The sequence below is a fragment of the Gorilla gorilla genome, chromosome 10, assembly GCF_029281585.2.
Source record: "Gorilla gorilla gorilla isolate KB3781 chromosome 10, NHGRI_mGorGor1-v2.1_pri, whole genome shotgun sequence".
NCBI classification, from domain to species: Eukaryota; Metazoa; Chordata; class Mammalia; order Primates; family Hominidae; genus Gorilla; species Gorilla gorilla.
The window spans coordinates 31,940,984-31,955,000 of NC_073234.2; the positions used below are offsets into that span (position 1 = coordinate 31,940,984).

At 33.9% G+C, this 14,017-nt stretch overlaps 1 protein-coding gene across 9 annotated transcripts in view; it reads right to left on the reverse strand.

The window, feature by feature from the left end:
• Nucleotides 1-2,536: 2,536 nt before the first annotated feature.
• LMO3 (LIM domain only 3) overlaps nucleotides 2,537-14,017 on the reverse strand; it is a 61,811-nt gene continuing 50,330 nt past the window's right edge. For all 9 annotated transcript variants that reach the window (XM_004052815.5, XM_004052814.5, XM_004052813.5 and 6 more), the window contains one exon: nucleotides 2,537-5,499. In XM_004052815.5, coding sequence (XP_004052863.1) covers nucleotides 5,394-5,499 — 106 coding nt within the window. In that variant the 3' untranslated portion in view covers nucleotides 2,537-5,393. The remainder of the gene's footprint in view (nucleotides 5,500-14,017) is intronic.

Below are 14,017 nucleotides of genomic sequence, written 5' to 3' on the forward strand. Positions count from 1 at the left end.
TGATATGTTTGGAATTTTTGCTCAAGCATAAATAACTCCTAGTTCTTGGCTATTCCCAGGAGCTAGAAAAAATAGTGACAATAATAATGACAACACTATAAAAGATGATATGGTAGAGTGAAAAGCACTAGACCCAGAAAACTTGTGTTTAAATAGGCACACTACTTTCTGACTGTATGACCTTGGGCGAGTTAAGCAACCTGGCTGTGCTTTCATTTTAATAGTACCTATGTCACAGGGGTGTTGTGGGAATTACATGCGTGTGCAGAACTACCTGATACATGGCAATTGTTTGGTAAATATTCGCTATTATTACTAAAAGTTATTGAAGACGGGTCATATGAAAATGTTACCTGTTTCAAATGAACTGTTTTACTTTAGGTGATTTAAACTCTTCTCCAGGGGCAGGGCGAAAAAAGATTTTGATAATGTATTATCTGAATGTCTCTTGTTCCCGTTTTAATTTGTACTGTGGCCACTAAATTTGGTATAGTTAATGCTGACCACTTTGCCCATAAAGCCAAAATAGTCTGTAATCGCCCCGGTGATACCAATTTCGAGTATTCAGCTTCTGAGTCCAGAATACCAATTGTGTAAAAAGTGCAGAGAATTCCAATTCACTTTTGAATGTAATGATCTGAACCAAACACAAAACCTAGTTGATCCAAGATGATTTGGTCTTCATAATTTTGTGCATTATGTGATCTGCACGCCCAAAACAGGAGTATCTTTGAATTTAACATATTTTCCTTTTCAGAAAACAGAATTCTTTTAATTAAAAACATTTTTAAAAAGTTCAGTGTGTGTAATTGTTAACACCTGCTATGTGTTACCAACAGATGTTTCTTACTTACCTAAGGGAACTGTTGTAATTATTCTATAAGCTTATTGGAATGGCATTTACCAAGATAGTTGGGAAAGTTTGGTTGGTGACTTTTTATGTCAGGTTTGGTATTTTTTTAAATCCCTTCCCCTACTGCTGTCATTATCCACAAACCCACCCCAACCAAGCCTGCCAAAAGCAAAAATGTCATTTTGGGGTACCAAAATGCAAAACTGGCAATGATCATGCATATTTTAGTCTTCAGGAAAAGTTACTGAAATTAAATCGTGTGTATACTAAAGCGTTGTAAAATTGACTCAAGTGTTTTAGCAGCTATTCTTTGTACTGTTCAACACGAAAGTCTTACATCTTGATTATACAAGTAAAAATATACCTTTCTGAATACTTCTTTTCTAATAGCATGGCCTCAAAGGAAGCTCTAGTAAAAATGAATTTTCTTTATTTTTCTGGCCATTCATAAGGTTTTATAAACCCTAGGCATTCTGAAATCTTCGTTTATGATACTAATCACACAATTACCTACAGGCGTGTGTTAAACTTGACACTGGTTTCAGCCAAATAATGGACCAGTTGCAAACAATGAATAAAGAGAGGCAGCTTCATTTATAACCGCTATTTCAACAGAGCTCTATTGTAATCATAGCAATCTGAGGGTGACTCATTAATTAATTGATGTTCTTTTTTATTATGTGCTATTGAGTTAATGAGTAATTTGTGTGCGATAATTCTCTGAACACATTGATTACTTGAGATATTTTCTGGGGCTTTCATATCAATAACATGCTGGAGAGGTAGAAGATGCTATTCGCTTTTGTGTGCTCATTATTAGCAGGTTGGAGATGAGCACAAACCAGTGCAAAGACATGTTAAAGTTATTTGATCTAGGCCAACCCTAAGTCTGCCCAACAGGAGGCTGAATGCTCAGGGAGAGGCCTGTCACATAGTAGGTGCTCAATAAATGTCAGTGGAACTAATGACTATTAAATCTCTGCTTTCTATTACCTTAAATTACATTAAAGCCACATTTAAAAAATATAACAATGTTTTTAAGAAAAAGCAATGATCAAAAAGGCTTTTGCTAAAATTGTATTTTGTGCTAATGGCCTATTACAATAAACATGCAGATTGTTTTTGCAACTTACTGAAGTGAACACTAAACATGTTTGGCCTACATAATTTCTATGAAACTGTTTAAGTGATGATTCAGAGAGTGGTTTGCCTAAAGTGATAGTTAAAAGGAAAACACTTTTGCATGGCATGTTTTACTACAGACATAATTTTCAGTGCCCTGTTTCAGTTAAGGTGCAACATCTCTTCTGTAAAAATGTAGAATTGAGTTTCCTGTTTTAATTCATTATACAGAATAGAAAATTTGAAATTTAATCTGACAACAGCAAGAGTTGCTTTCAGAAAGATCACCTAAAATTTGTATAAATGTGCAAAATTACACCCAGCAATTGCTACCTTCATTTTTGAGAGTTTTATTTTCCCCATAAAAATAAATAGCGGTAAACGACCTAGCGCAGAGATCCTAAACATTACATTCAGAGAAACATTTGGGGTGCTTTGTCTATGCTTGTTATGACTTAGCTTAGAAAGTAAATGTCCTTACACACCTTTTTTTTCTTTTCATGGACTTAACATATGCTTTCTAGAGATCATCTTAAATTTTGCCAATTAAGTGCAATCAAATAGTGTAACACCCCTTTTATTAAAAACATAAATCCAAATGTAAAAAAGTGAATGAAAGAATCCAGCAGATATTTATTAAGCAAGATGAAAGTGAAATTACAAACACAGGTCAGCTTTTAAACTCAGCACTCTGTTGCAGTGGAGGTGCACGGTCCTTCATCATAGGCAGCCTATGCGAGATGCATCTTAGGAAGGGAGCTTTCGCTGCTCAGAAATCAAAGCTCCATCGGAGGTGTCCTACTAGAGGCATCAGACAACAAGCTAAATGACGTTAGGGCTACACAACACAAAGGGGAAAGTTGACAACAATTCAGGGGCTTTGAGTAGTCAAGACAATTAGCTTAGTACTTCAGGTCAATAAATGCTACAATTTATGGGCAATTAGCTGTAAAACAGCCTACAGCTGAAACACTATTCCTGTCTTGTTTCACAATTTCATGGAGATTAAAGATAATCTAAACAGATTAAGGCCTTAATCTTTAATCCAGGTGAGTAATTTTGTTTGTAGTAGAAAGCATAAGAAATAATTCTCAGCATATTACATAAAAGAAAAAGCAGTGAAAACCTTGTTTGGTCTTCCAGTGGCAAGGATAGTTGAACAGCTTCAAGAAGCTGAGAGAAGTTTGTTCCCAATTTACAAGTATTTTGACATATAGATAAACAAAAGCAAAACCAGTTAAACCTTAAAAGATCATCTGAATAAGATACTGACAATTATAATTTTACATCCACGTGAATTTCAAGCAATTGTTAATGGGGACCAGCAGGGCTGCATTAAGAAAACCACTTTTCACTGATCTCTCCCCCGCACATTTTTCATTTGTCTTGCTTTGTTTATTTTGGTTATGTAAGTCCTTTCTCTTCATGAAACAAGTGTAAGGCTCTAAGGCTAAAATAATAGTTATTTTTGTGGGCCCCAAATAGCTATTTTTGAACTTCTTTCTTTAGTATATCTCAAATCTGGGGAACATGGAACTTGAAGACTGCTAACCATGAAGCATTTGTAAAAATACATATCATTCACTTTTCACAGAACCATTTTCTTAAAAATAAGAGGCAATATCCAGATTCACATGCATGTTCATAATAAAGCTTTGTTTTAAAACAAATCCACACCAGCATTATTTTCAGCTTAATATTTTGGCCCCAACCCAAGAATTCAGGTATAACATTTAATTTTCATCTGTAATGCATATATTGGAAGGACAAAATATATATGCAAATAACACTGGAAAATATTGTTTCCTATACAAGTGATCAAGAAAAAAACAAAGAAAAAGAAAACCCATAGCACTAAGTTTGCTGTAGTGAAAATATGGTTAATGGTGCCGTGCAAAATTAGATTTGTTGAAAAGTAGTTCTATTACAGGGAGCAAAAGCAAAGAAGCAAGTTTGTGGGCAACCCGGAAGAGGGGATCATATTCTCATTTCCTTAATTGTAATTTAAATAATCATTCTCCATAATTTCTGTTTCTAGAGCTTTCTTCTTTGCATGCTATCATGTAAGGTAGTACTATTTCACCTTAAAAAATGGAAAGACAAATTTCAGCCTAAGAATGATGTATCTGAGTTGGCAATTACTTAAAACAATGAGAGAGTAAAACACATCAAACTTAAAGTGTTTACTTTTTGAACATTAAAATAAATGTCAGGTAAATACAGAAAAATATATAATCACTAGTTCTCAGCTTTTTATCAATCCCTTTGTTTCTCTTCTTCTAGAAGATTCTATGAGCATTATGTTGCTCCGATCAAAAGTAACCTCACTACTCAAATACCATCATAGCTTCAATGTGCATTATAGTGATTTCAGTAGATTCACACTCAAATCTTTTCAGTGTCATACGTTTATTAAGCCATAAAGTTATTAAACCCTCAGCTCTTGTGGAGAGATCTGGGCAGAATTTATACAAGAAGAAGAAGTTTAATTTATCACTTAAAAATCATCTCATAATTGTGGTAACAGATTTTTAAAGTAACCCTTTGGAAAAAATTTTACGTGATACCCAAAGGCACTAGTTCACATAAGGGGTGTGGCTGAAAAAGCAAAACAAACAAAGCCATTGTATAGGTAAAGAGCACACAAAAAAAGGATATTAAAAGGAAACCTGTTAAGCTTTAAAGTTATTCTAAAAATGGCACTTTTCACGTTGGTATAAAATGAAAGTGCTTTAAGATGAAATTTTTATGTATTTTTTTTAAAGCTGATTTTTAACCCCCTGAAAATAGGGGGTTATAACAAGAACACTGATAGACTCTAACTCATAGCGGCAATAAGTAGTGGATGTCACTAAAATGCTCTGTGTGTGTCTTTATTTTTTAGTATTTTTAATGTTGATAGACTTGCTTTATCTATCTGTGTATCGTTAGTGAGATTTGCTTTTCAATTCTTTACTAGAAAGTTACAGCTCATTTAAAATAGCTGGTAAATACAGAAAGCATAAATATACAGTAAGTTTAAACACTGATTGTACTAAATGCAACAATACAAAGAAGCAAACGGAACACAAATGGTAACACAATAAAACTGTATTACATTTGTGCTTCAAATATTACAATACATTATATACAATAGTCCAAAATAAACATCTCATGCCAAGTGACACAAAAACGAATAGCAAGCAAAAAAATCCAGCCATATGTACATTACTTTTTTCTTTAATAATAAACATTCAACTCTGAACTGGGGCAATTTCACTACATACAGATGCAGTCCGCCTTTTATTCCATATAACCATCCTGCCTTCCTATATCTACGCTATTCAGTAGGTTCCTGTGTCAATTCTTATATACATGTGGAGCAAAAAAGATAAAAGAATGTAGTGCTTTGTATTCTTAATGGGGTGATGTTGATAGATCAGCGAACCTGGGGTGCATAACCTTCTTTCATTAAACCTTCCTCGTAGTCCGTCTGGCAAAGGATCATGTTATTCTTTAGGAAAAATTTGTCTCCAACACAAAATCTGAAAATATTTTAAACAATAAAATGTGGTTAAGACCATTTCACTTGGATCTAGAAATTTGAAGATTTATTTTCCTATTAATAGTTTCGCATGGTAATTCCCTGAATCTGAAAACCTGGCTTAGACAGTTGTCTTCATTATCAGAATTAGACCATTTACCATTTACTTCATTTAATGAAATGTTGCACACATTTGAAATCTTGCCTTTGCATGCAAAATTCTAAGGATATTGAGATAAACAAACACTTTGGGCACAAAAGATGACTTGCTTTTTTTTTTTTTAACCACACTGGAAAGAAAAAGAATAAAAAGAACTGATCTGTATTTACACCCATTAAAATAAAAGAAAGAATGATAATGTTTCACTGCAGTAATTATGGATGATTTCATCTCTGGCCATTTAGGCACTTAATAAAAAAGTAAAAGGCATTAAAATGAATCAAACAATTAGAAAATAGCCCATTTTAAAGCTTCCCATTTAAAGCTTTCTTTTACTCTGTTATTAAAATGTGATTAAATGTTAGTAATCTAGACGTGATCATTCTGAAATGAAAGTTGCTCTAGCATCAGATTCTGATGCTGAGCCATTTTCCTTTGTTTGTGGCAAGTTCACCAACATGAAATAGTAGATGTCATTTCTTAGAGCACTTCCAATTCAACCAAAGGGAGTAACCTAATTGAACTACTTAATATTGATGTGATAAATTAAACTAGTTTCCAATAGCTAATTATGAATTTTATTTCATAAAGCATTGTTTAATGTGCAAGACTGTAATGTTTTTAATAAGTGTTCTTTTTGTATGATTTCCCCACGGTGACACTTTGGACACAATTAAGGTCAGAAATAAATGCTTTTTCTGTTTCCGGTACATTTAACAATAAAGTAACTCTGGGGAGATCTGTATATATATTTAATTGTAACAATTTAACCTTCAAATCGTGGTGTCTGGTAGAGTTGACCCAGTAAAACTACTTGTAATTATACAAGTTGACCTCTCTGACCTTTGATAGTAGTCTCTCTTTATCAGATAGTCAATTTCAAATGATGTTCCAGCAGAAATCTTAGTGGATAGATTAAATTGTGTAGTGAAAGCCACCCTTTAATGTTTTGTGAAGTTGAAGGTTTAAATGAGGAGCAGTTGGACTGATTTACATTTGCAAAGATTGGAATGCTAGACACACAGTGAATCTATTTTTTTTTCCAACTGGGTAGCTTTGGAAATTTATCCTTATACTAGCTAAGTAGATAGAGGGGAAAATAGTGTAATAAAAAAAGTAGATTGAAAAGAATTAGCTTTCCTCTTAAAGGAAAATTGGTCTGTTTATTTGTGGAATTTACTTTTTTTCCCCAGGATTACTGCCTGCTGATGATGTTGATTGAAAGCACAGACTATGCACTGATCTTGAAATCCTAGGGTTGTTTGTGGTCAAAGCTACTGGATACAATGAACATTCAAGTTTGGGGCTTTAAGTATATTTTCTTTGTATTAGTTGTAACCTGTATACTTTAAATGTTGCACTTCAATAATGGTGTTTGTGCAAGCCAGTTTGATATCCTTATCAAATGAAAAGTGTCTGAAAGGCAGACAGGTATACTGCAACCAGTAGGGTCCAAACTCTACCTTCCCACTTATGATAATTGAAAATAAAACTTTGGTTTTTAATACCTGTGACATCAGTCGACTTTGTAGGCTTGCGGCAAGGAGTAGAAATGAAATATCTAAAATCTTACCTCTATGTTTGAAATATAGCTAAAATAGCCACCTTTTTATACTTACCATGTGCTAAATGCTAAGCATGTATGTACATCATCACATTTATTCCCTACATCCAACCTAGAAAGTAAGCGTTATCATGGCTTTTTACAGAAGAAAAACCTAAGACTCCATGCCAGAATTTCAAAGCCCTGCCCAAGATTCTGTAGTTAGAACATACATAGTAAAGGAAGAAAAATAACCCAGGCCTTTTTGGATTCAAGACTCAAGCTTTTACCTGAGGGCAGTAAAGCATGCAGGCTACAAGAATAATGTGAAGATTAAATGGTTATGCAGGGTGTAACTGTGTTTTTTGTATTACTATTATTCTTTTGCATAACTTTAAAAAAGTCTGCCTACTATTCAATTAGGTGGTATATATAGAGCAACAGAGGCAGAGCGAGAGAGACAGAACTTTTCTAAAATATTCCTACCTGACATATTTTATTACTAATATGTTATCAACTGGATAAAGTGCATTTTATATGCATTTCAATTTATGCTTAAAGGTCAAGATGAAACAGAACATGGATGAGGGATGTCACACTTGCACATATGACTCAAACAAAACAGCCTTGAAAGCTGTGGTTAAGAGCAGATTACGACTGGTATGCAATTAAGGTTGACATCCTCTTTAAAAAATGCTTCATATATAAATATAAAGAAATTTCAGAGACAGCAATACAGATAGTATGTATTTAACAAATTAATCTGTAACTGTGATTTTGTAAGAAATGCTAATTTCCAGTGTGATTTAACCAACTTCTTATGAGATTCAGCATTTGCAGCAAAAAAAAAGCATTATGAAAGGAGTGATAGCCAGAGGATACTGTAAGTATATTAACAGGCTACAATTACTAAAAATAAAAATAATCTTTCTTGTAATCTGACCCTAATTACTTGTAGTATGCTCAGTTCAATTAGTTTTACCCTCATTTAAAAAAATTATGGTAAGGAATAAGAAGATTGCCCAATTGGATTATTAAACCATCTAATTCTGATGTTTTGGAATTAATATTAGATGTAATTTCTAGATATTTTTGAGTGATTCTAGCTGACTTCATATAGTCTTAGAGACTTGAGAAGTATATGAAACAAGTGTAACTAGTAAATCATCCTTATAAAATATAGTGCTTAGTTTTAAGCAGGTTATCAAAAGCCTATGCTAAGAAGCCTCCACTGGTAACATCCCTTTTAAGAAATAAAAATGTTAGCCTAGCCATCTTGTTTCCCTAATGTTAGTGACTGACAATTATGATTAATTTCTATCTTACAACACTTAGATAGGGAGCTCCAATCCATATTTCTAGTGTCTATACTTTCCTATTCCACATCTTCAGTTAACTGTAAGTTAGAGATTTCTATACTATACTGTTTTCAATAAGAAGTCTGGGTTGTGTACTCATTCCTCCACTATACACCTGTGAACAAATTTACTGTCTTTCCCACTGACAGTCCGGTTGTCATTATACATCTCACTGCTAACAACCCTTAGTCTATCAAATGACACTACCCACACCCCAAATCTTGCTATACATGATTCAAAGTTTACCTTACTTTAAGTCCACTATATCTATTCACATTTATATGCTCTTAGTCAGAAAATAAAATACCTCTCTTGAAACTGGCCTGACTCCAGAGAGGGAGACCAGATTCCTTGGGTTTAAATCTTTCTTTTTTTTTTTTTTTTGAGACGGAGTCTCGCTCTGTCGCCCAGGCTGGAGTGCAGTGGCGCGATCTCGGCTCACTGCAAGCTCCGCCTCCCGGGTTCAAGCCATTCTCCTGCCTCAGGACTACAGGCGCCCGCCACCTCGACCGGCTCATTTTTTTGTATTTTTTAGTAGAGACGGGGTTTCACCGTGTTAGCCAGGATGGTCTCGATCTCCCAACCTCGTGATCCGCCCGCCTCGGCCTTCCAAAGTGCTGGGATTACCGGCGTGAGCCACCGCGCCCGGCCGGGTTTAAATCTTGAGTCTACCACTTTCTTCTAACTGTAATCTTGGGCAAGTTACTTACATTTCCTATATTTTACTTTCCTCATCTGTCAAATGAAGCTAATAACTACCTATTTATGGGATATTTTGAGTATTAAACGAATGAGTACATGTAAAACACTCAGAACGGTGTTTGGTGTTTGACTAATACTTTATCAGAATTCGCTATCATTATTATTTGGTAATGATAATCTTTTCACCTTTACTTAAGTTGTTCCTTAGCAAGAAATATTTCTCCCCTTTTTCTGTCTACTTAAATTGTAACAATCCTTGAGTTCCCGTTGCCTCCATCAACATCCTCTGACCATGTAAATTTGCTTATTCTGATCTTTCCCAAAGCACTTCTTTATTGGTGTATTGTTTATTTTGGTGTTTCAAAATTTCTCATGAATGTGTAACTGGTTTGCCATTATAGTCAGCAGGTCTGCGGTAAATGACCACGAGTTATATTTCTTTTGAACCCTTTGCAGAACCATCATAAACTGTACTACCACTTAAGGTGTGTGGTCAATAAAAATTGGTTAAGGTAGATTTATTCCAGAAACCAACAGCTTTAAATAACAAATGTATTTTAGATGACTAATTTAAATTTGTATTCATTTTGACTTTTATTTAATGGCTTTTCAAAGACTAAGTTTACAATTTCATTTCCTCTAGGTGCTTGCTCTCTTTCTACTCCTCCATGTGCCTATCAAACCACTTCTCTAATCTCTGAACATACTGAGCTGCTTTTCATTTCCTAAACACGTCAAATGCTTTCACATCTGCATGCCTTTCCACGTTGCTCAATTTGCCTGAAAATTCCTTTCCTCACTGCTCCCTGGCTCCCTCATCTTCCCCAACCCCCAGCAGACACACTTCCTGTAAGTCAACCAGTTCTAGGGAGTTCTTTTTTTAAGACCCAGCATATCAGGCCTTTGATGCTTCCCTAACACTTCAAGAAGGATGGCTCTCTCTTCCCTCAGTATAGATCTATTTAGCATCGATTACACTCTTCTGTGAGTCTTTGATGTCCTGTCTCTCCCATAGCTCTGGACACCTCTAAGAAATAAACCAGATTTTATCCACCTCAGCTTCCACAGAGCCTAGCACAGTGCTTTATTCTTAAAAAAAGAAAATTAATTGTTACATCATTTTACATATTTGGGAAAATTTCATCACAAGCTTTTTATTTTTCCTTTTCTTACAAAACTATCATTTAGTTTTATTGTGTTTTCTAAGAAGGGGCTTATTCACCTTTAAGAAATTAACCTGTTATATAGAATCTTCCAATTCTGACTTCCAATTCTGAATGAGATTCAAGATATCATAAAATAAGCTTAAATAACCCTCCTGCGGTACCTTTTAAAATAGAGAAACTAGCAGATTTTTAATGCAGGATTCACGTTTTAGCTATACTCCTCTAAAAGGGGCAGAGGAGATCTATATATAAGGGACAATCAATCCTGAAAGGTTATTATTACTGCTACTTTTTAAAACATTCAGAAATGCTTTGGATCTTAATGATACTTTGATTTAAAGGTAAAGAAGAAATGACTGCTGAATACAATTCACAAACGTGTAATTCCACAACTTCAGAAGTCAATAAAGTTTGCTTAAGAGAAAATGCCTATGAATTACCTATTTGCCTTGTGTTTCACTTGAAAAGTGCAATATTGCGACAATGATTTGGCTACTGGAAGTGGGATATGGGTTTCCTGGAGGAGACTGAAGCAAACTTCAGAGTAAAAGGAGAATCTCCTTGTATCCTGGGTAACAAAATTTGTCTGCTTTGCTTGACTGATGAAGATTAGCTGACTTCCCGCATTAAAGAAGTTTGTCTTGTAGGGGCTGAAGTGACAAGACAATAACTAAGTGCTAATTGTGCATAACTGGCACTAAAGATATGCAGTCCCATTATGGCATGTAATAAATGAAGCGAACACAGAAATATATTAGGTACTTTAATAATGATACTAGAATAGTATTTCGCAGCAGTAAGAATGTGAACAGTTTTAGAGTCAAAATTTAGGAGTGTTTGTCTTACTTGACTGAGTTCTCCTGAGGAGACAGACTTAATTGTGAATGCAACTTTTTATTTCAATGGTGAAATAAAATAGATGTATGATTTGTAAATAGCATTAACAACCTACAATTACTTTGCATCATAATAGAATTTAGGCTGGGTTTAGCACTTGAATGATGTTTTTATTTTCTATGTAGAACACGGACAAAATAGGTAAGCCTACTTAATAGAAGAAGATGGACAAAGGACATAAACTGCCTACTTCTCTAAAAGAAGGAATACCAAAGGGCCACCAGGGATCAAATAAATGCCAGTTAGAAATTATAATGAAATACTATCTTTCATCCCTTAAGGTGGCAAGGATTTTTTTTTTTTTTTGTTAAGGTGGCAAGGATTTTTTTTTTTTTTGTTAAAAACGTAATTCCTAGTGTTAGAATGAATGTGAGGGAATGCGTAGTTTTGTAGATTTCTGCTAGGAGAATAATTGGTATAACTTTCCTGGAGATCATTAAGCAATGCATAGCATATGCCTTCAAACTGTTATATACCTTGTTTAATTAATCATACTATGTGAATTTAACCAGATAGAGATATGAGCATTTGTTTTTATACAATCTGAATATCTACATTTAGCAAGAAACACTATTGTGATATATGTCTTGTGGGAAAGTCAAGTTAGTGGAATATTATTTGGTAAATTATAAAAATAACTAACTTTTGAGAACCAGTTGTGTTCCTGACATTTAATATAAATTATTTTATTGAAGTTTCAGACTCTGCAAGAGAGGTATTAGTGTTTCTATTTTATAGGTGTGGGAATCAAATTCAGAGAGATTAAGTAACATACTCAAGATCACACAGTTAATATATCAGCTACTATATGGTGGTGCCGAAATTTGAATCTCTTCTCACTATAAATGTCACATTCTTTCTACTATTCTACAGGGTCTCATAAGGTCCATTTTTATATTGATAATACTGATAGTATTTACAGCACAAAAACTTTTGAAGATGCAACTTATATATCTGATGATAGAAGACATATGTGAAGCTCTGTCCATAAAACTGAACTCAGGAAAGCTTAAAATATCTTAAAAGAATTTTTAATGGCAAGTAAAAAAGGCACAAAATATCAATTGAGTGAAAAAGCCCAAATATCAAACATTAGGATTCTCCCTTGTAACTTTAATTTGCTTAAATGTGAGTGTAATATTTATACAATGTCATTTGTCCTATATACATAGAAACATGTATGGCTGGCTATATATCAAAATATTAAAATGTTTTTAGAAGAATGAGACGTGGGACAATGTCTTGTTTTTATCATTTTCTATTTTCTAAATTTTCTACTATGAATATGTAATCTTTTATAAGTAGAAAAGCAATGACTTTATGATTCCATAATGGGAACTGCATGGTTACTGGCTGCTATTAGTTGATCAACATGACAAGTCAACAAAAGTATTCTAAATTTACTACTAAGACACCTTTAAAATGTATAAAATACATATATACATGCACATAAAGGTGTCTGTATGGATGTGGGAATTATCCTTATCCCTACCAAAAACATGTGCATTTGCCAATTTATTTTCGTCTAAATGTTACCCTAGACTGAATGAACTTACTTTGATTCTCAGTACTTGCTGGGAAGAGTCAAGACATTGTAACATAACATCTTAAATGACTGTCTGGGTAACTATTATAAGGTACATTAGGCCACAATCTGAATATCTACATTTAGCAAGAAACACTATTGTGATACATGTCTTGTGGGAAAGTCAAGTTAATGGAATATTATTTGGTAAATTATAAAGATAACTAACTTTTGAGAACCTGTTGTGTTCCTGACATTTAATATAAATTATTTCATTTAAGTTTCAAACTTTGCAAGAGAGGTGTTAGTGTTTCTATTTTATGAGTGTGGGAATCAAATTCAGAGAGATTAAGTAACATACTCAAGATCACACAGCTAATATATCAGCTAATATATGGTGGTGCTGAAATTTGAATCCTGTTCTCACTAGAAATGTCACATTCTTTCTACTATTCTACAGGGTCTCATAAGAAGATTCTGCATCAAATAGTACCTTTCAGAGTAAATTACAATAACTGAGAACTTGATGCAACTAATATTTATTGATTATATACTCTGCCAGGTGTTCTCACAGAAAGTCAGTGAATTCATTTTCATTAAAAATGTATCAAGTGTTCTAATTTTTGAAATGTTGTATTTTTAATATGTACATTTTAATATTCTAAAATCCTCTCCATTTATCATATAAAACAGGTGCCAGTAGTATATAGTTTTCACAGAAATAAAAAATATAACTAACTTTCAATAAGAAAAAATGGAATTAAGTGATAATACTTTTGAGCTGAAAGAATTCTCTGAGATGAACTAATCCAGCTTCATATGTTACAAATGAAAAACCTGAGGTCCAGAGAGGGAAAGTGTTTGGTTTAAGATCACACAGCTTATTAGTGGCAGAGCCCATATTAGAATTTAGGTTTCCAGGTTCCCTGTTCAACACTTTTTCAAATGCTCCTCTCCAATGATAATAATTATTTAATTATTAGCTATATCTGGACTGATTCTCAAAGATATTTGAAGTAACTGCAAAAGTACATATAGGACAGGGTTAAAATGTAAGGTAAACAGCTAGATTGGGTGGGGGTGGTGGCTCATGCCTATAATCCCTGCACTTTGTAATCCCTGCACTTTGGGAGGTGGAGGTGGGAGGATTGCTTGAGGCCAGGAGTTT